This window comes from Scleropages formosus, chromosome 21 (assembly GCF_900964775.1).
Source record: "Scleropages formosus chromosome 21, fSclFor1.1, whole genome shotgun sequence".
NCBI lineage: Eukaryota > Metazoa > Chordata > Actinopteri > Osteoglossiformes > Osteoglossidae > Scleropages > Scleropages formosus.
In genome coordinates, this window is record NC_041826.1 from 24525018 (window position 1) to 24544669 (window position 19652).

The following is a 19652-nucleotide window of genomic DNA, read 5'->3' on the forward strand; positions in this document are numbered from 1 at the left end:
GGGATTTGAACCTGGGTGCTAAAGGCAATAGCTCTAAGCTCTACAACACCTGCTGCTCCTACACTGAAAGCTCATTCACAGGAAGTTTCGTTCAGGCAACATCCAGAAGTATTTGTGGTGCCGCCAACCTGATGCTGTGACTCACCGCGGCCAGCTGGGAAAAGGATGTGTCCTTCACAGAACGCCCCACAAGGCAGGAACACTACCCTGCCGCCGCATCCATGAAGCATGGTCCCATCAGGCCGAGAGAGACGGAGAGACAGAGAAACGGGGCGTCTCCACTCAAGCTGTCAGCATGTTCGCTTCAGTGCGCCGGACGCCATTTCACAGGGCCCGCTGCTCCTCTCCTGCTGAGAGCGGCAAACCCTTTAATCTCAAGAACCTTGAACAGGGCTCCCGATCAATTGTATGTGTTTTTGTGTGTGTTCTTCCAGCCGCTCTGTGTCCTACCCATCTTGCTGAGTTCAAGTAAAGCAGGTTGACAGCCTGCTTGACCGTCTAACGGGGAAAACACAGAACTCCAGCCACCTTGGTACTGTTTTTACTATTAATCTTCTTATGAAAATATTGCCGCTTGCCTAAAACTTATTTAGCTCCCTATTTAAACAGCAGAACAAGAGAACTATAACTTTACTGACTGTTTGAACATACAAGGAATCGCACATGGTGAATGCTCTTTCAGACATTTAATACAGCAGGGCATGAAAACAAAGTATAGTGTTTGAAGGAAACAAACACTAGGGCACTTGTAGTATTGATCTTATAAGCAGTACCGTTATTTACACGAATGTATCTGAGCACATCTACATTGTATTTCAAAGAGTAAGGTAAACAGCAGCAAGGCCAAATATAAACAAGTAATCGGTAACAAGAAATCAACTTTCATGTATTTTTTTTAGGATATACTGTATCCTAAACCACTGGCCCGTGGACCCCCGGAGGTTTTTTTTTCTCCCTCAACCTTCAGTTGGGAGTTTTTGTTCCTTTCCCCGGTGGCCAGTATGTATACTTATAGCTCTATAAAAGTTCTTCATTATGGTAGCCATTAGTCGACTGTCTTCTTTGTTTGTATCAATTTTTCTTGCTGTATGCCTGTGTTAAAGCGCTCTGTGTCACTGCGTGAGAAGAGCGCTCTATAAAAATAAAAAGAAAAAATAAATAAAATATACTGTATACTATGTCAACAGTGCAAAGTCTTTACTGTACTCTGGTAGTTTAGGAGCAGGACCAACCAAGAGTACCTTCATGTCCATTCAAGAGTGATATGGATTATAATGTGAGATTCAGAGGCTGACGAGGGCGTTCTTCACTGACACGCTGCATGGTCGGTGCGTCGCTTGTAAGGGTAAAAGAGCAGGTGTTCTCCCGAGAGCCCAACAGTCAGCATTCAGGTAACAAGTCCATGTCCTTCTCCCCTTTTCATCTCAACGCGCCACGGTGGCTCTCCGGTTAGCACCCGCTCTGCTGCGTACGGGAGGCATCTCTGAGGCATTCGGGGGAACGGGGGACGTTAGAACTGCTGTCGCAGCCATTGCAGGCCAGGCCAGGAGCATTCTGGCAGCAGTGCGTGTTAATTTCCACACATCAGCAGCAGTGTACGGGTAACGCAAGCAGACAGCTGCTCCGGCGCAATACCCCTACACCGAGGAGCCAAGCCTCTACACATCCTTCTCCATTAACTAGAACACGCATCCCACGATGTCGCCAAAATAATTCACTTTCACGCAAATTACGTTTCTTAATCTCCAAAGGGTAACACTGATACAGAGTGCACTGAGAATGTTCCCAGGATGCACCAGACGCTGGCACAACACTGTCTTGCTGCGTTGTTCCTTTCACATGGGCTTTCAGAGGTTTCTTTCTTGCAGATAATCAGCTCTCCGAGGTGCCGACTCAGTGCCAGTTGCACCCCAACACAAATAGGGCAGAACGTGGAAATCCAAGAGCAAGCACCAAGGGAAAATTAATAGTAAAAGCTTTCTTATGTAAGGCTTGGTGCAGATGCTGAACTGAACAGCTGCAAATAGGACAGGAACTATAGAATGGGAATACTGCAGCATTTAAGAAGGCTGAGCGCGACCAGGTTGTGACAGAGCAGCCAGAGAGGCGCAGACTCCCACGCGAGGCTCATTAAGACGCAGCGAGGGTATCCCATCTTTAAAGTAACAGTCTGGGAGGGTGATAATAAAATCATCACACTGTTTCTTTGAAACGATCCCTAATTACCTCTCAGAGGAAAATCAAATGGGTAAACAGCACTTAACAGCCAACTGGGAGTGTTTAACGCACTTTGAAGCCCAGAAACACTCGGCGCACTAAATGCTTGAAATGTGGGACCGGCCAGGCAGGGTGCAGCCAACGACATGAAGCTCCTGCTAAAAGAAGCAGACTAGACAGGGGCTGCGTCCCATCCGTTGAAAGGAGGAACGCACCAGGGTCACCCTGAGCGGAGACGAGCCACAACGCTGCCCATTACAGGTCTTCTTCAGCTTTTGTTTGTCCACAGAGTTGGGAGCCGGGGGGGGATACAACATGCTGGCCGAGCGCGGCATGTGCAAAGAGGAATGCGTTGCCACATGAAGAGACCTCTTCCGCCAGCCGACTCAACCCTGGACAGTGAGGCACATGTGTGGCACAAGCAATGAATCACTACACATTTAAAATAAATAAATAAATAAATAAATAAATAATAATTTTTAAAAAATACAGACGAGGTGCTCTCAAAAAGAGACAAAGCAAAGTCCCATCACTGGCCTTTCCTGGGTAGGAAGTTGCTGGGCAGATGGCACATCCTGTGTCAAACTCCAAGAAAAGTGATGAACTACGCACTGGCGGCAGGCGTACAAATGACCAGACCCTTATCTGAGCGAGGCAGGTTCCCACGTCTTCTGCCCCGGAGGCGAGGAGAGGTGCCTGCGATGTTCCGGCAGCCATGCAGACAGATGAATGACGGCCACGGTTAAGGCCAAGGTTGTCTGGGAGAGAATGGGATGAGAGGCAGGGGTCCGCAGCCCTCGCTCCCAATTGTTTAAAAAAGATGAATATGTTATTGTCGTCTCAAATGTCAGGGGCCGAGTTGCAGGCGTGACAGAAAGGGGGGTAAATGTCAGTCGTGCATTACTATGAGGCTGGAGAGACAACGGAGGGGTAATTTCGAATAGTGCTCCTATTGGACCACTTAGAAGGGGCTAACAGTATCGAAGCAATGACGCTCATTCACCAAAGCAAGGAACGAATGCCCGTGAACGCACCGGGCCGCACATTCAATACTTTCAATGGAGGTGTGGTATTAGAGGCAGCAAGACCACTTAGACGCATCTCTAACTTCTAACAGAGAAGCATCCTCTGTCACTGGTTGGCTTAAAGAAGGTGCCTATGAGCAATCGTTGGCCAAGATCACACAGCCACGCCACCCGCTGTCTGCCGACATACCAGAATTCCCCTCAGCTGGAAGTCAAGGTCAACGAGAGAATGGCAGGAGGCACGGGTGCTCCGCAGCTGCCCACAGGAGACTGGACACGAGAGGCAACGCCCTGCCGGTGGCAGGACTAATCGCCTCTTAGAACGTCTCATTAAGGAGCTGCAGAACCAGCCTGGACAGGACACAGCCCACATCCATCAATGGGACCTCCCGCCGCTCCTGTGGAGGTCACAGCTGTCAGGCACAGGGACGCTTGCCCAAATGGTCCGTCATCCACACGCCAGGGCTCACACCCTGGAAGCATAAATCACAAGGCTGTGTGGCCCTGGTCATGCTGTGGACCCGAGGAATCTCAGAACAGCTGATTAATTCTGTTCATTGCAAGAAAGGGTCAAGCGAGAGCGAGAGCACAAGCAGCCCTTGTTAAGATTCAAAGAGAATTCCACATATATGATACAAGTAATTGCTTAATGTCGGGGGTCACGTTTCGCTCTGTGTAAATCTGTTCCGTAATGCAGAATTGAACAAGACGTATTTATGCAGATCAAGATGAACTTTTCACCCATGCAGTAGCAATATATCTCTATGTGGACACTGTCATAAAAGCTTACAGCAGCAAGCAATTGGTGCCAAGAGGAAAAAGCCAGCCAGCATTCTGTGTAGAGTCTGACAGCGAGGTCAACGGTACTGACGGCAACAGTCGAAACACCTTGCCCGAGACAGCGGTCCCCCACCTCAAACAAGATAAAGCAGCATACCACTCTTCAGAAGTAACACATGCTTCTTGCAAGATCGGGGGGGGGGGGGTATTTATTTCAACAGGTGCTGTACTGTCCCAAAGGGAATGGAATAAAGTTTAAGTAGGACAGCACTCACAGTCCCACTTAGACCTGTCGGGACCTACCTACCAATGCCCTGACACGTAACACCATTAAGCAGTATGTTGTCACAACCCACAGGAACAATACACCGACGGGCCAGAGGGGGCGCCACTCAGCGCCGCTAGCCCAGGCCCGTGCACGTGTTCACAATCCAGTTGCTGAGGTATAAAAGGAACAAGCGGCGGAGGACAGACTGCAGATTGTTAATAAACGTTTCTATTGTGCACACTTAGCGATCATTAGTTACCCATTTCCTCAGTTTGTTCCATAGGTGTTTATGTTCCAGTCCCAAGTGCCCGTCCTGTCAGCTCCTGCCTCTTGTTCTCCAGTCCTGGTCCAGTGTGGTATTTCGTCACGCCTCGGTGTTCCAAGTCCTACTCACGGATCGTGTTTCACTTTTCACTTTTGTGCGAATACACTGTGTCTCTCCTTGTCCCACGTTCATTGTTTCACCTCTACCCAGTACTTTACAGTTTGCACTGTGCACGTGGGGTCATTTTACCTTTAATCTGCGTTCGGACGTAACAACGCATGTCCGTGTCGGAGTCCCATCCGGATGCTACACATGTCTCGTGTGAAGTTACGTTTCCTCCTTTGTTACGTGCTGCAGTGGTGCCATGTTAGCTACAGTTGGAATATTTACATAGAAACAAAGTCAATGAGATACTTTGGAGTGATTGTGTGGACCAAGATTATGTGGGGTGTTGAGAAGTACTCATTATCAGAGAAAAAAAGTCTTTAGCTAAAGAGATTACTGCCAGATATTAATACTGCTAGTGTTGGCCCCTGCTTATATCAAACTTCCCTGCCATTTGGAAACAAAATTTAAAAGTCATGAGAATTCATCAAAGTTAATAACCAATTTCTACTACCTGCAGCTCTGATAATGAGAGATCACAAGCAGTATAATAACTTCAATCTCTCACCATGGACTGAAGCAATTACTTTTTAGGCTTAAAATAGTATTACACTGTATAACTATTGCCCAGTAACAGGGGATTAGCATATTTACAGTGGAAACACAGCTACCATCAGGGAACAATCGCTGCCCAGGCTTCAAATGTTGCCTTCATGAGAGCTTGTGACTGGTTAGGAAAATAGTGTCTTTTTTAGCTCCACTCTTGTACCTCTAGTCAAAGTTCAAGATCCTTCATCATATTTCAATAAGCAATATTAAGAGGGCATTTACTCTATATGCTTCAGACTGACTGGCGAGAAGCAAACAGCCCTTAACACCGTTTAAAGAAGAGGTCAATGCATCACACTGTACACGGCTACTCTTAAAAAAAAAAAAAAATGTATGAAACCACAGAAATAACTGTAAAGTGTAGGCAGTATATGAGACTTTCTGAAAGCTTATTCATATTATGATCGAGTAGAATTCACACTTAATTCAAATTTACAGGAGCACTCATCAGTAACAATGGTTCGTGTAGGACATGAACTGAGTATCGGAAACAATAAATGAGTACAGTATAGTCATTCATAGGTAGGGCCACCCTTTGCCTCTAGAACATACTCACTCCTTCGTGCCATAAAACAAGGGAAAGCTATAGCGTGAAGTCCTGATACTCTACCATTCGTTGAAAGGAAACGGTCCAGGATGAAGTGGTACATATTTGCCATACAGACCCATCGGTTTTTATGTCATGCTACATAAGATGTGTGACTTCATGCCGGTACTGAGGAAAGCACTGGGGCACTACTCCTTTGCGATACAGAGACATCCTAAAGAAACAGTGTGTGCACCACAGCTTGTCCATGACTTCTTAAAAAGCCTTTATATCCACGGCCATCAAACAACAAACAGAACAGGTGTCAGACCCAGAGAGGTTCTTTCATGGTTTTTAAACATCTGTTGTATTAAAGAACCTCATCTAAATAATGTGCAGCCAGAGTTTCTCATCTTCCATTGCACTTTGTCCTTGTTTGTCACATTCCATCACCATTCAGCACTCTTCCACTGGTAACATTACTTCTGCAAATATTTTTACTAATACACCCACATTTTGGCCACTGACACACAGAAACATATGCAATAAATGTGTTTGACATAAAGGTAAAGGGTCACAGGCTTCAGGCAGGAGAATCTCACACCACCCAAGTAAGCTATCAGAAAATGCTGAGCTCAGCTGGGGATGTGCTGAATTACTGTTGACTTTATTTGTATAATGAGGGCTATTTAACTTTCTAATTACAACTGATGTCTACTCAGCCCAAAAGCAACTTCTAAAAGGTGTTAATTACTTCCTCTACACCTAAAGGACCTATTTACATGATTGCATCAATTAAAGTTTTTTTTTTTTTTTTCACAGAGAATACCGCTGTGCTCGATACATTGGCCTCATTGTGTTGAGGGAGGCAGAGCGATGCTGGGTTCTGTGATTCTCCGCGTTCGGATCAATAGATGGGCACCCTTGACTCAGAAGGAGCTTGCCTTCCTTGCAGATGCTCATTAAATAATTTGTATGTTCAAAATAATTCTGCAAACCATTTGATGTGAACTGCTATGGGCCCATCAGCATACGGACGATCACTGCATGCCTCTTCAGTGTCTCCCTTTCGAGGAGAACACACTACAGCTGCTGCAACATCTACCGAAGGCTTGATGTAATATGGCGAGTGGTTTTTCTCTCGAGAGTAAAGATTTTTTAATTCATGGTCTCCCCACTCACACACCATCCTGTCACTGACTCCTGTTCTCTGGAAAAAAGAGAAAGGAGCACTATTTAATAACAGTATGAGCATTTTGGCAATTTATTCACTGGTTAGTTTCTGTTCATTCTCAGACATAGCTGTATTTTTTTTTTAAGTTTGTTAAAATTCCTAAAAATTTTTTTCTTTAAAATTGTTGTAGATGTTAACATTATTAACTTTAAGCCAGGTTAAAATTAATAGTAATTGAAATGACTGAAAATAACAATATGCTGTCTCCGTAAACTCCTATTCAATGCTAAGTGTTGCCTGAGTTATCACATAAACATGTGCAACATTTGTCACTTGTTAATGTTCTAAAACAGTCTAAGTGCATCCTGACTATCGAGTTCTTCACCAGCTCACCGTTACATAGGTGAACATAACGTAACGTTTCACAAAATGTGCACATGAATACTCATAAATGGGTAAAATAGAAATCAATTCTTAAACACTAAGGAAACTTGCTTTAGATATTACACAGCATTTGAAAGCAAACAACTGCAATTCTCTAGTAGCACAGCAATAATTTAATGAATTGTAGCTTAGGAGGATCTAGAGCAACACACAGCATATACCAGTCCATCATTTCGTCAAGCAGCCTGGCACCATTAAAGGGCACCACACCACCGACGCCATCAGCCCCGTATTACCAGCCATAATCCCCCCCATCCAGATTTAAAATAAATGTCACAGCTGTACAAACAGAGGGCGTAATTCACGTAGATGCAAAGAGGCCGTTTACGTTAAAGAAGGAGATTTATAGGCGTGCTTCTGAATGTTCAACATTTACGCCAAATTCCTGGTTACACGGAGCAGATTGGATCCGTTTGTGTTGCAGCAGCGCACATTAACATTCATTCTGGCAAGCTGGAACCAATGTCACTGTGCACTGAAGCACACCGCAAAGCGCACGCAACAATGCCCACATCACATTGCTTAACAAGTGCCACATTACAATGTTTTAACCATTCCGACCAGGGACACTCTTAGCAGCACACTGTACAACATACACAGCAATTTTACCAATTATTATTAACCGCTGTTTAGCCAACACCAGAGTGGCATCCCTTCGACTGGCCAAAGACACATGTTTCAGGTGGACCGGTGTCTCCGAACTGTCTTCCTGGTTGTGCGTGCATGCGTGCGTGCGTGCGTGCGAGAGAGAGAGACAGAGAGAAAGAAGGTGGTGAAGCCCACCTGGATACTGATGATAACAGGTATTTACGGTAAGTGAGGGGTTTTCTCACATGCCTTAAAATGGTAATTAGGTTTGTATACTATAGCTACATATAATTATTTACCAGTGTAAACAGCAGGGAAATCTAAGCGGAGCAATTCAGAAGAAGCATCTTGTGTAGGGATGTTACAGCAGGAGCAAGGATTCAAACCCAGTTCCCTCAAATGGAAGGTGACTGCTGTAACCACAATGTTACTGGCTGCCCCATTTAACTACTGACTACAGTTAATTACTTTGTCACTGTCTCCTCAACAGCAAAAGCATTAATAGGAAGAAAACTGAAAAAAAATACATACATCCCATTTAAGTATGTTTTCTATGCAAACCATGAGGACAAAATTACAGAGATGGATGTGCTGCATTTATTAAACATCAAATCATATCTGCGTTGCCGGCAACGGGTTTAGTATTGTACCTGCTAATCTACCTCACCAGATGTACTTGCAGGAAGTTACAGCAGGGATAAACAAGTTGTTTTGCTTCATTTGACAATAACTCTTAAGATGTAGACACAGAAATGAGGCTCTACACACAATTCCACAAGCATCTGCATGCCAGCAATCTATTTTTGTGGCACACTGAATTTGCTTCATAATGGCATTTCACTGAAGCAGCAAACATCCAGTTATCCCAAGTCTGCTTTTATTTAAAAGGCCTACAAAGGCAGAAAACGGCCCAAAAGCTTTAACAAAAGAAAAAAAAAAAAATCATGTTGTCCTGATACACACTACTCCTGCAGAAATACCCTGCAGAATTTTACTTGTTAAACATTATTTAATTGCAGCAGCTCATTAACTATTCAGACAGCACTGCATGAGTGGAGATGTAGCCCCAGGGCTGCCAGGCCCCTTGTTGTCGGGGACCTATCTGGGGGGATATGGAGCAGCAAGCCCCCTCCCAGCAGACCGAGGGGCTCGGACACGTCTGCAAGCTCCCAGGCAACTGGCTGATGCCAGACAAAAGCACGCGAGCAGGGGGGTTCAAGGGGACCGCCCACACAGGCACACAAAGGGAAGTGGGGCTTGACTCCTTACACTCTCCGAGCTCTGCTTGCTTGCAACACAGACGTGGGAGCAGTCAGTTTATTCGCGATACATATACAGGTGGAGCCGGTGCGTTAATAAAAGATCACCGACCTCCCATGCACCCCTCACCAATGGTGGATGGACACTTGTGCCTAACTTGTCCTCAGCCAGTCCAGCTGTTCATCTGCCTCCTCCGTGCATGATATGGGCGAGAGCTTAATAATGGGATCAAATGGATGTCAGCACATAAAAAAGCACCGTTACATTTCTGCGGATGATTAGAGCACAAGACAGCATCCCTGGGTACCACGGCTCTGCCATCAAGGCCTAGTAGGAATATGGTTTCATTTTTTAAGTAGCTGTGAACATTCAAGTGTCAGGGAAATGGATTTTTGACTACAGTGCTGGGAATAAATTGGTTCACTGATGTAATGATTTTTAATTCAGTTTCAGTTCAAAATAAATTTGCTGAGATGAAAGTTTTCAGTTTCATTAAGTATATAAAATGGAAACTTGTTAACAGGCAGTCCGGCAGTGGTACTGGTAATGGAAAATATTTTAACAGAATTCTTAATGCATGCACTTAATATCTTGTCCTGTGTCATAAAAATGGAGTGATCTCTTGAACAGTATCCATGGAATCACTTAGTGCGGTAAAATAACGTTAAGTCTTTAGCATCGCAGTTTACATTAAAAAAAAAAAAAAAAACTGGCTTAAAAAGACTAAGGCAGGCCTGTCTAAGAGCTGCGCTCAGGGGCATGGAGCCACCGACATGACAACAGCCCCTTTGGCTCAGGAATAAGTTCTGTTCCCATGCAATGCTTTATATTCCCTATTTGAAATTAAATTGAAATAGCAATGTAAGCAAAATTTGATGTAAGGAATACATAAAAACTCCAAAAAAACCAAAGCAATAATGCTTCAAATTCTCCATTTAACACTGTCCAAGGAGACGTATGACACAAAGTGGGGTTGCAGAGGCTCCGACTCGTGCTGTATAGCATGGTTCGCGAGAGCAACGCAAGGCCGCCGAGGCCTCAGTGAGTCACTGGAGTTTGAGTTCCATCCCTCTGGGTCATTATCTCAATTAAGACCCTGATGATAATGATCACATTCATTACCGTGCTCTGTCTGAAAGCAATAATCTGCTGGAAACGTCTCCCTGATTGCCAGCACCTTAAACCCAAACACGCCTTGCGAACCCAGCCGGGTTCTCATCGACTCTCCATAATTAAACACACACACACACACACACAAGGGCCATAATGATGTTCTGCTTCTGTTTTCACAGCAGCAGTGTAGCTTTCTTATTTTGGGCTGTCACGGGAATATCAACCTATACATTCTTCCCCAACACTTAGCTGTTCAATGTGTGCCTTCAGCAGTGGGCTGGGTGCTGTACGCACAACAATCACTAAAGATAACAATATAAAGAAATCATAACTGCAATGTACCTGCATGAAAACATAACATTCAGTGTTCAAACAGATGACCCCAGATGCAGTGGGCTACACAAAATAATGGAATATATAAAGTGATACCAGCACTTCTGACTCCTTATTCACAGAAGCAGCTCAAAAATACCAATTAAAGATTTCTGGTGAAATGTGAAAACATCTTTGGTTCACAATTGCTAATAGAAAAGGATAGCGTAAATCGGGTCATTTAATACATACTGTATCTTCATCTAACTTTGTAATTGTAAACTTTGTGCCATGACTCATGTGTAACTGACCTCCAGCAAAGAGTGAACATAATTTCTGTGGGAGTTTGGTACATGAGAGGGACAAACAGTGCAAACTGCAGGTATACAATTCATAGAGCAGGATGCAGATGCTGCAATATATATATATATTCAAACACTAAGAATTTTGCCCTGTTACAATGGGCAGTTTCGAAAATAATACAAAAAAATGAGAGCTTTCAATATACCATAACGACACACAATTCTGGAGCAGTTGCCAAATATTAGATGTTATATGCAGTTGTGTCGCACAGGTCTGAGAGCTCTCTGTGTCTCAGGTGCCTCATTCTGTTTCTCCAGAACGGTCAAACACTCTTTGTGATGGTAATGTGGACGTGCTGAAGAGACCACACCACCTCCACGCAGCTGAGTAACAAAAACAACCGAGCACACAGAAGATGCTACAAAATAATGAGCAGGAAACAAACACCTAATCTTCCCGAAACAACGCCCCTCCCACTCCACCTTTAGCTTATCGCAGAGATAAATAGCACTTCAGGTTCACACAGGAGTCATGAAATTGCAGTTGTGTGTTTGCGCACTATGTAATTAGCGATGCACTTCCTGTCACATTACATGAGGTGTGTAGTGTGTGTTCATCACATGGGCCTACCCCCTAAACGCACACGTTGAGCGCTACTGTCCTGCTTCAGAGGTCTCATTAAACCCACAGTGACAGGCCCACTGCTCCTGTCTGCGAGCGCCACACATGCCGGGGACACGACAGTTTCAATCACACCTCCTCATTTGTTGACAGTGTGACGGAGGAGGGGAGAGACGCCCCTGTGTGCGGTTCCACGCATCCCTTCGTCATATGCAGTCGGAAGCAGAGAAGCTTTTCAGGCAAGTCGCTATTATGTGAAGCATGTATGACCAACAGGCCACACACCTGGTACAAACCAAACAGAGAGGGTAAGTGACTGGGAGTTCTGAATGGACATCTCAGGTGCGCCGACACACCCTAGCCCCGTGCGGAGAGCTCAACAGCAGAACTGGACACGCACGCACACGCGCACACGCAGGGCACACAATGCTGCTACACGCTCTCCACCCTGCACATCAAAGGTCTTGGTGTCCCCATCGTGAGGCCACAGCTAGTGACACAATGCACTTGCACAGCGCAAAAACATTATGTGAAGGCTAAAAGTGAGCATATAGCTATCTGTGCATGTGCAGAGACGTGTGCGGTGCCTGAAATCGCAGCCTTGGGCGGTCCTGCTTGCTTCCCAGAGCTGCTGTCTGGGACACCTCAATGCCAGCTTCAGCCAGAGTTGAACCTACACAATGATGGTGAGAACTGTGCGATCGTATTCAATATCGGGCAGCACAGTGGCACAGCAGGGACCACCGGTGCCTCAGAGCACCTGGACAGTGTGACTGAGCATAGGGTCAATCGTCACTTTGTCTGTGTGTTGACAGGGGTTTCCTCCCACACCCCAAAGACACGTTTCAGGTAAACCTGACTCTGAATTGCCTGTAGTGCGTGAATGAGTGTGTGTTAGTGATTGTTCTGAAAATGGACTGGCATCCCATGCAGAGTGTAAGCTGCCTAGCCTAACACCCTGTGCTTCCGGCTAGACTCCGTAAACCTTGCCTCAGGGAACGTGGTCATCGACCGTGTTTCAGTGAGCGAGTACGGCTGAATTAATGCCAAAACCAGCAGCTACAGTATCGTTCAAGCAAAATACAGAGTTTTTTGGTCAAATTTAACATCTCATAGCCTCTTTGCCAAAGTGAGGTTCATTGCGCTGTATATCATTTTTCTATTCAATATGCCAGTCACACAAAAGGACAACCACAAAGTTCTGAAGAGAAAAATAATTACATAAGGAATCACATTTTTCTTTGATTTGCTCTTCCACACTTTTATGATGCATTATGATTTTTGACAACTGAGGCTGACCATGTCCAATCTTCATGAATGTTCACACATCACACAAAAACAGCCTAATCTGTGGCAACCCTTTAAAATAATTGTACTCAGATGACATATTTAGCCAACACTGATGCACTCAGATATGAAGGATGAAATGTATAATAAAATAATATTGTAAAAATGCTACGATATTCTTTAGATCTCCCTGCAAAAACACTTTTCTTCATTTCCAGTTTTGATGGTATATTAAGAGCCGAGCCGGTACAATGAAAAAGAAAAGGACCACAAGCTCTCCATTCTGCACTATAACCCACTGCTATTTCTACTATATGTATTTTTTAGACATAATTTAGATGGAGCAAAAGGCATTCTATCGGCACAAACAGGAGAGAGGAAAAAGCTGTACATTTATGAACCCACAATGATTGTAAACTTTAAAGTCTTCTTCCCGAGGTTCTCCACTGGATTCATGCACAACACACCTGCTTGCTTCACGTTGTGTCCATTTTCGAGTTAAATGTCCATCCCAGAGTATGCTACAAAATTAATACATTTATTAATGTTATATATTTAAATATTTGTGATTTTAAAAGCAACTATTGTTTTTCAAAATATCTACAACGCGGTAAATCATTGTGCGACTCACTCTAGTGACTGCAGAAAAACAGGTATTAAGAGGTGCAAAAAACGTGCACAACAATTGTTGTGAGTACGAGTGTAACATGACCGGCGGTGTTACAAATCGAGCTGATTTTAATTAATTGTTTTTAAGCAGCCGAAGTCATGATTATGAATATCATTAAACGGCAATATATGAAAGTAACTGATGATACGAATACTGAGTGCGGAGAGTATCGGTCCTCGGGAAACTGCGGTGCTCATGATGAGAAGAGGAGGTGAAGAAGGCGGACAAATCAAACCGTCCCGTTGTTGTTGTTGTTGTGTCCCCGGTGCGAGGCGCTCAGACTCAGGGCGCCGGCGGTATTATATTTGGGCAGGAACAACGCGGCAGCACAGGGAAGGACGGGGAACACACACACACACACACACACACACACACACACACACACACACACACACAGCTCACCTGGACACGCAGGTGTACAATTCATTTTAGCGCTCACTCCGACGACAGCCGCCCAAACGACAGGAACTTAGGCGCTCGTCACATTCTGACAGACGCGCGGCGGCGGGGACGTCGGCAAAGCGCCCCGGTTCACTACCGCGTTTTCAAAGCGGCTTCTCGCGAGCGCGCACGTGCGGAAAAGCGGCGCCACGCGGGACAGTGAAGGCAGCGCCTCGATTTAATTTCTCGTGTGTCGTGCGAACACTCGGTGTTTATCAATATTGCGTGTGTGTGTTAATTTTAGGCGTCCTGCGGAAATCAGCGGGATGTTGAATCAAAGACGCTTTCGAGAGAAAAAAATGTTTCAAATATGAATCCCGGCTGTTGTAAAATGAGGGACGGCAAACGACCATGATCATCGCATCGGCGGCTTCAACTCACTGAAAATAATACCAGCAATTTATCATGGTGATATTTCCCTTTGCGCCGCTTTTTAAATGAAAGCAAAGTTTTTAAAGGCGCCTGTTTTGTTTATTATGAATTCGGAAAATGCGCTCAAATGAATGTTTTACTCCTCAGCCTCTCTCTCACACACACACACACACACACACACGACACACTGTACTGTACGAGAGCTGCGGAAACACTCCGTAAAACACAGTTACTGTACAACAAGGGTCCGGACCGCCTGCAATGGCAACGTTTCTTGAAATAAAAATAGACTACGAAGAGGCGGCGTCCCCCCAACACATTATTAATGGAAATAAGTGTTTCTTGAGCTCCATTATTAGAAAAACAACAAGTTCGCTGACGTGAGGAAACTAAGTACCTAACTTAAGACTTAGTCGTTAGTGGTCAGGGCGAAACGCGCCGTTTCTCTCCGTTCGCTTCAGGCACAGAATCATGAAATCATGTGTCTCGCGACCCGACCGCCCTTCCTTCCCGCGTCAGCCGCCGAAGAGCCGCAAAGAAAGAGCGATATTAATTTCGCGAAAAGAGCAATTTTTTTTTTTCTTTTTTCTTTCTTTCTTTTTCTCGCGCGCTCCATCATCGCATCGGCATCGTTTCGAAAGGCAGGCGACACACCACCACCAGCCAGGTCAGGACAGCAGCAGGCAGGAACACGAAGGAAATGAAGTGAGTGCCGCGCGGAAACCAGGCTGAGGCACGTCGTCGTCGTCGTCGCTGCCGCGACGGGGAGAAACAAACGGCGTCGTTCCGGACAACTTTGCAACTTGCTCACTTTAATGATCAACAAGTTCCCCGCTGCCCTCCATCCGATTCCGTCTCCTTACCTGTCCACAGAGACGCGAGTACGAGCGCTCCAAGCAGCGGGCACGCGCACACGACGCCCGCCGCGCGAGCACACGCTCTTCCCATCGTGGACGCGCCGAGGGGACTGTGGTCTACGGGCTCGTGGTGGCTCCCTTCCTCCTCCTCCTTCTCCTCCTGCTCCTGCCTCTTCTTTTTCTGCTTCTTTCCGCTCTTCTCCTGCTCCTCCTGGCAGCTCACTACTTTTTCAGGCGCGTAAATCCCAGGCACAGGCACTGAGGCAGGCGGCTAGACGAGAAGAACCCGAACGGCACGCACTCGTCTCGTGCCCACCGGCGGCGGCTCATTCGTCTGACGCCGGTCCGGAGCGGGCACGTCGTCTGGCACGCGCGTCTCGGGTTTTATTCCGAAATTAATTCGGAGGAGGGTGCGAGCATCGCGGCGCCTGCGCGCGCCCCCGTCCGCCCGTCCTCCGGTCCTCCGCTCCGGTCCTCCGGCACCAAGCGGCCGGGCAGACTGACACACAGAGACAGACGACGATGCTCGGCCGGCCAGCCAGCCAGCCACCAGCCAGCGCTTCGGTTCCTTCGCCCCGGCCAAAGTTCAGTCTGTGCGTCTCGGTGCTCGGTCACGCGCCCCTTTCGTCCACACGCCCGCTCACGCACCCGGCGGTGCCGCCGGACTCTCCCGAGGAGGAGGGTGACCGCGAAGCATCGCCGCGTCAGCCGCGTCACCGCCCGCCGCCCCGCGCTCCTCTCGCATCTCCCGCGTGCGCTGCCAAACTTGACCAGGTACTTTTTCGAGCGCGAGGAGGCCGGACGGTAGGCGGCGCCGCGGCGCGGCTCCGATTGGATGCGGCGTGTTGTAGCCGAGCGCGGCGCCCAATGGGATCCCTCGATGCGGTAGGTAAGCAAAGGTGTTAACGTGGCCGCAGCCAATGAAATCGCGCGAAGTTCCCAAATACAACTGAAGTGCAGGGAGGAGACGCTCGAGTGCGCGAAGCGGAAAGAGCTTCGTCTTCAGGCTTGTCCTCTCTTCTCTTTCCTTCTGTCCTCTCTCCTCTCCTCCTGTCCTCCTCTCTCCGCTTCCTCCCTGTTTACCTTTAGCGCTCTGTTCTGCCGTTGAAGGCGATTTTGCGAGTGCCCTTCAGACTTCTGCAAGAAATGGTGTATAAAAGGTTCGTAAAGCACGTGGGCGCGGCCAGTGCGACCTCCGCGGGCCTCTGAGGAGCGCCACGAGCTCGCGCAGCTGCGTCATTTAAGCCGCAATGACAACAACATGCAGTGGCACGTGGCACGTGCGGACGGGACGGGCCGGGACGGGCCGGGCCGGTGTGTGTGTGTTTGCGGGGCTGTCCGCCTCGTGCCATGATCCCGCGTTATTTACACATGAGGACGTGATCTGCCATTGCCCAAGCGCACTCTTAACGGGACTTTTCAGGGGAAAATGTCTCCTTGACGACATGATGCCGCTTTCGCCGTGCCTCCATTATTCAGTAACTCTCGAGTAAACGCCGGTGCTCGTGTTCTCATCATCTCCGTCCTATTGCGCGTCGCACGGCCCTTCTCTCTCTGCAGGTCGCCGTCCTCTTCGCTCACGTCTGAGCCTTTATGCCTTCATGTCTTTATGTGAGGAGTAACGGCGCCCCCTGCTGGCGGAGCGCAGCGCTTCGTCCGCTTCCCTCCCTCCCTCCCTCCCTCTGCAGGAGCAAACGGCGACAGCGACGCACAGTAGAGCACAACTCAAGTGTACGTGTCACTAGCGAGATGGACACTGAGGGCTGCTACTCGTAGATGACCGCCGATGAGGCCCGGAGCCGAGTCCGGCGCGTCGCGGCAAATCGTCTCCGTCTGGAGAAAAGAGCTCCGTCTAATCGTGAGCCACGTGACATGCCTTCAGTGTGGACGCGTTGGACAACATCGGGCCATTTCGATAAAGCGTGAGAGCGAGCGAGTCGTCGGAGGCCCGTCGGAGGCCCGTCGGAGGGCCGTGTGTCTTAAAAGTCAAGCGCGCAGTTGCGCTGGTTAGCGAGTGGAAAACGGTGGCGGTTTCATCGTTGCGCAAACTCTGTGCGGCGGCTCTCGACGGCCTTCGACGCCGGGGACGTTACACGCCAGCGTCGCCGTGCGCCGCCTGTCATCCCTATCGCTCTCCGGCGACGATGGTTAATTCCAGTACGATGGTGACGTGTGTCATGTTTGTCAATTTTCCTAAAGGTCAGGTGAAACGCTAGCAGGCCTGCGGAGAACGCTCAGGTTGAAATTAAATTTGAAGTTATGCATTTCTCATGAACCGCATTTCCATTAATTTGTGGCGCGTTCTATGTTAGCGACTGTGGCCAATTCACAGGCCATTATGGACAAAACGTGAGGAAAATTTCACGCTCTTCCTATCAGAAGTGTAATGGGACAGATGGCTTAAGATCTGCTTATTCCATCAATTGAATGTTTTGTTCTCAGGATATACAGTATAAAGGTACTTATTACCATAACACGCTACGCTGACAATGTGCGGATATCTGTATATTTAACTAACATTTGCATGTTAAACAGTATTTCAGCTAGCGGTTTAAAACATTCAAGGTTTCAGGCCGTGTCTTTACGTGGTAACTATGTATTTCCTTTTAATAACTTTATCCGTTGCTATGAATTAGAAAACGCTAAATTGGCTTCGCTATGTCCTTAACCTCATTTAACGGAACATATGGACGTAGCGGACAGAACTTGCGCGTTAAGTTCACATTACAGTAAATCACAGTTCAGACACGAGTGCATCGCCCCTTCTTTCGTGACTTCATAGTGTGTAAGCGGGACATTTTGTGAGTTAACACAGTAACTGCGTGCTGTACCGCATTGAATTCGTACACGTGTGTGTCGGTGGCAGGAGCTGCAGCCTTCTTAGTAAAGGACCCCCCACCGCCGCGGCGCCCAAGTGGACGGTACAGAGCTGGACTCTTCGTTTGCGCGACGGAGACGAGTTGCACGTGTCCTGCTCTGGGAAATGTTAGTGGACGGCAATAGTGGATTGTTCATCAGCCCTGCGCTTTATGTTCTTCCACTGTTTGCCACGTGTCCTTTGGTCAAGTACTCCGTTTTTTAAATGTAAACGGGGAGGAGCGTACCAGTAGAGCACAAAAAGCAAGGCTCTCGTCTAATAGCCGTCACTTGTCTCGTCTTGGACGCTCCGGGGCTCTTCTTGTTCCCTGTGGCCGCAAGTTTTGTTAAGGTGATGCCCTGGGTCAGACATTTAATCCTCAACCGCTCTATGGATTAGCGAATTAATGAATAAATTAACATTCATGAATACTGTTGAAATTTGAAGCACAAGTTGACAGTGTGCGTTCTAGTCTACGGACTGTGCTGGGTTAAAAAAACAACAAAAAAAAAAAAATCAGACTTGCATTTTATTGAATCACTTCTTTTTCTTAATAGCAATTTGCTCATGTATTAATGTAGGAACAGTGAACCGATAGACTCTTTTCTGCAGCATTTCATTTCCAAGCACTGTTAGTGTATTTATTAGGGAACAGTGGGCCTTTTGAAGAAATCATGTATAAATCCTTCAATCGGTCCCAAATTTTTCTATTGTCATAAAATTTTATAACATGAAAGAAAGCAAGGACAAATGTTAAGAGCTAAAATGTATGAATTGACATCAGTAATAGTATGTAATTAATGTGCTCTTGTTTCTTCATTAAAAAAGAAATGTGTTTCCTCCCTAATTCATACGTTGTAAGTGCACTGAGTACCTGTCAGAGCAGCTGCTACAAGCTCAATGGATTGGATCAATATATAACAACATGTTCGTTTAAGTCTTACTTTGGTCTCGGAGCTGTTCGTGCAAGTTAGTGTGTTTCGCTGTCACTTGTGTTCTCCTGCTGCCGATGGGCACCTGCGTGTGCTGTGCGAGTTCTTTGTGTCGCTCTCTGTCACTCTGTGTCGCTGACCCTTCCTTTCCTTTCCGCTCCAAATCCTGTGTGGGACTTCGCCGGTGTCTCAGAAGCACAAAAGTCCAAGCCCTCTTGTGTCAATCAAACAGCGTCACATGTGCTCCGGCTTCGGCGGGACGTGAACACCGACTTGTCTCAGTGTCTCGCCTGTGGTTCTCAACGGCGCTGTTGTGGCACCATGGCGAAGCTCTGAAACGCCCCTCCGGAGAGCACCGTGCACCAGCGATCCAGTAGGCAGAGCACCGACACCAGCTCCTGACCCGAAGGTTGTAAGTTCAGAGCCCGGCAGGCATCTTGCTCAACTGTCGCTGATGTCGTAGCGCTCGAGTGGTGCATGAGAGATGGAGGGAGCGATATCGTCGATATTCTGATACAGTTTTATGCAGCTACTCGCGTGATGAACGTCGGTTCATGTGGTGGAAAGAAAGAAACTAACTGCACTTAAGAATCACACGTCTGCATCCAAGTGTCTCTTTCTCCTCA

At 47.0% G+C, this 19652-nt stretch overlaps 1 protein-coding gene across 1 annotated transcript in view; it reads right to left on the reverse strand.

The window, feature by feature from the left end:
• Window positions 1-16230, reverse strand: part of LOC108920194 (transmembrane protein 132C) — a 146154-nt gene extending 129924 nt beyond the window's left edge. Inside the window, exon 1 of the mRNA XM_029247405.1 lies at window positions 15244-16230. Coding sequence (XP_029103238.1) covers window positions 15244-15328 — 85 coding nt within the window. The 5' untranslated portion in view covers window positions 15329-16230. The remainder of the gene's footprint in view (window positions 1-15243) is intronic.
• Between the last annotated feature and the right edge of the window lie 3422 nt (window positions 16231-19652).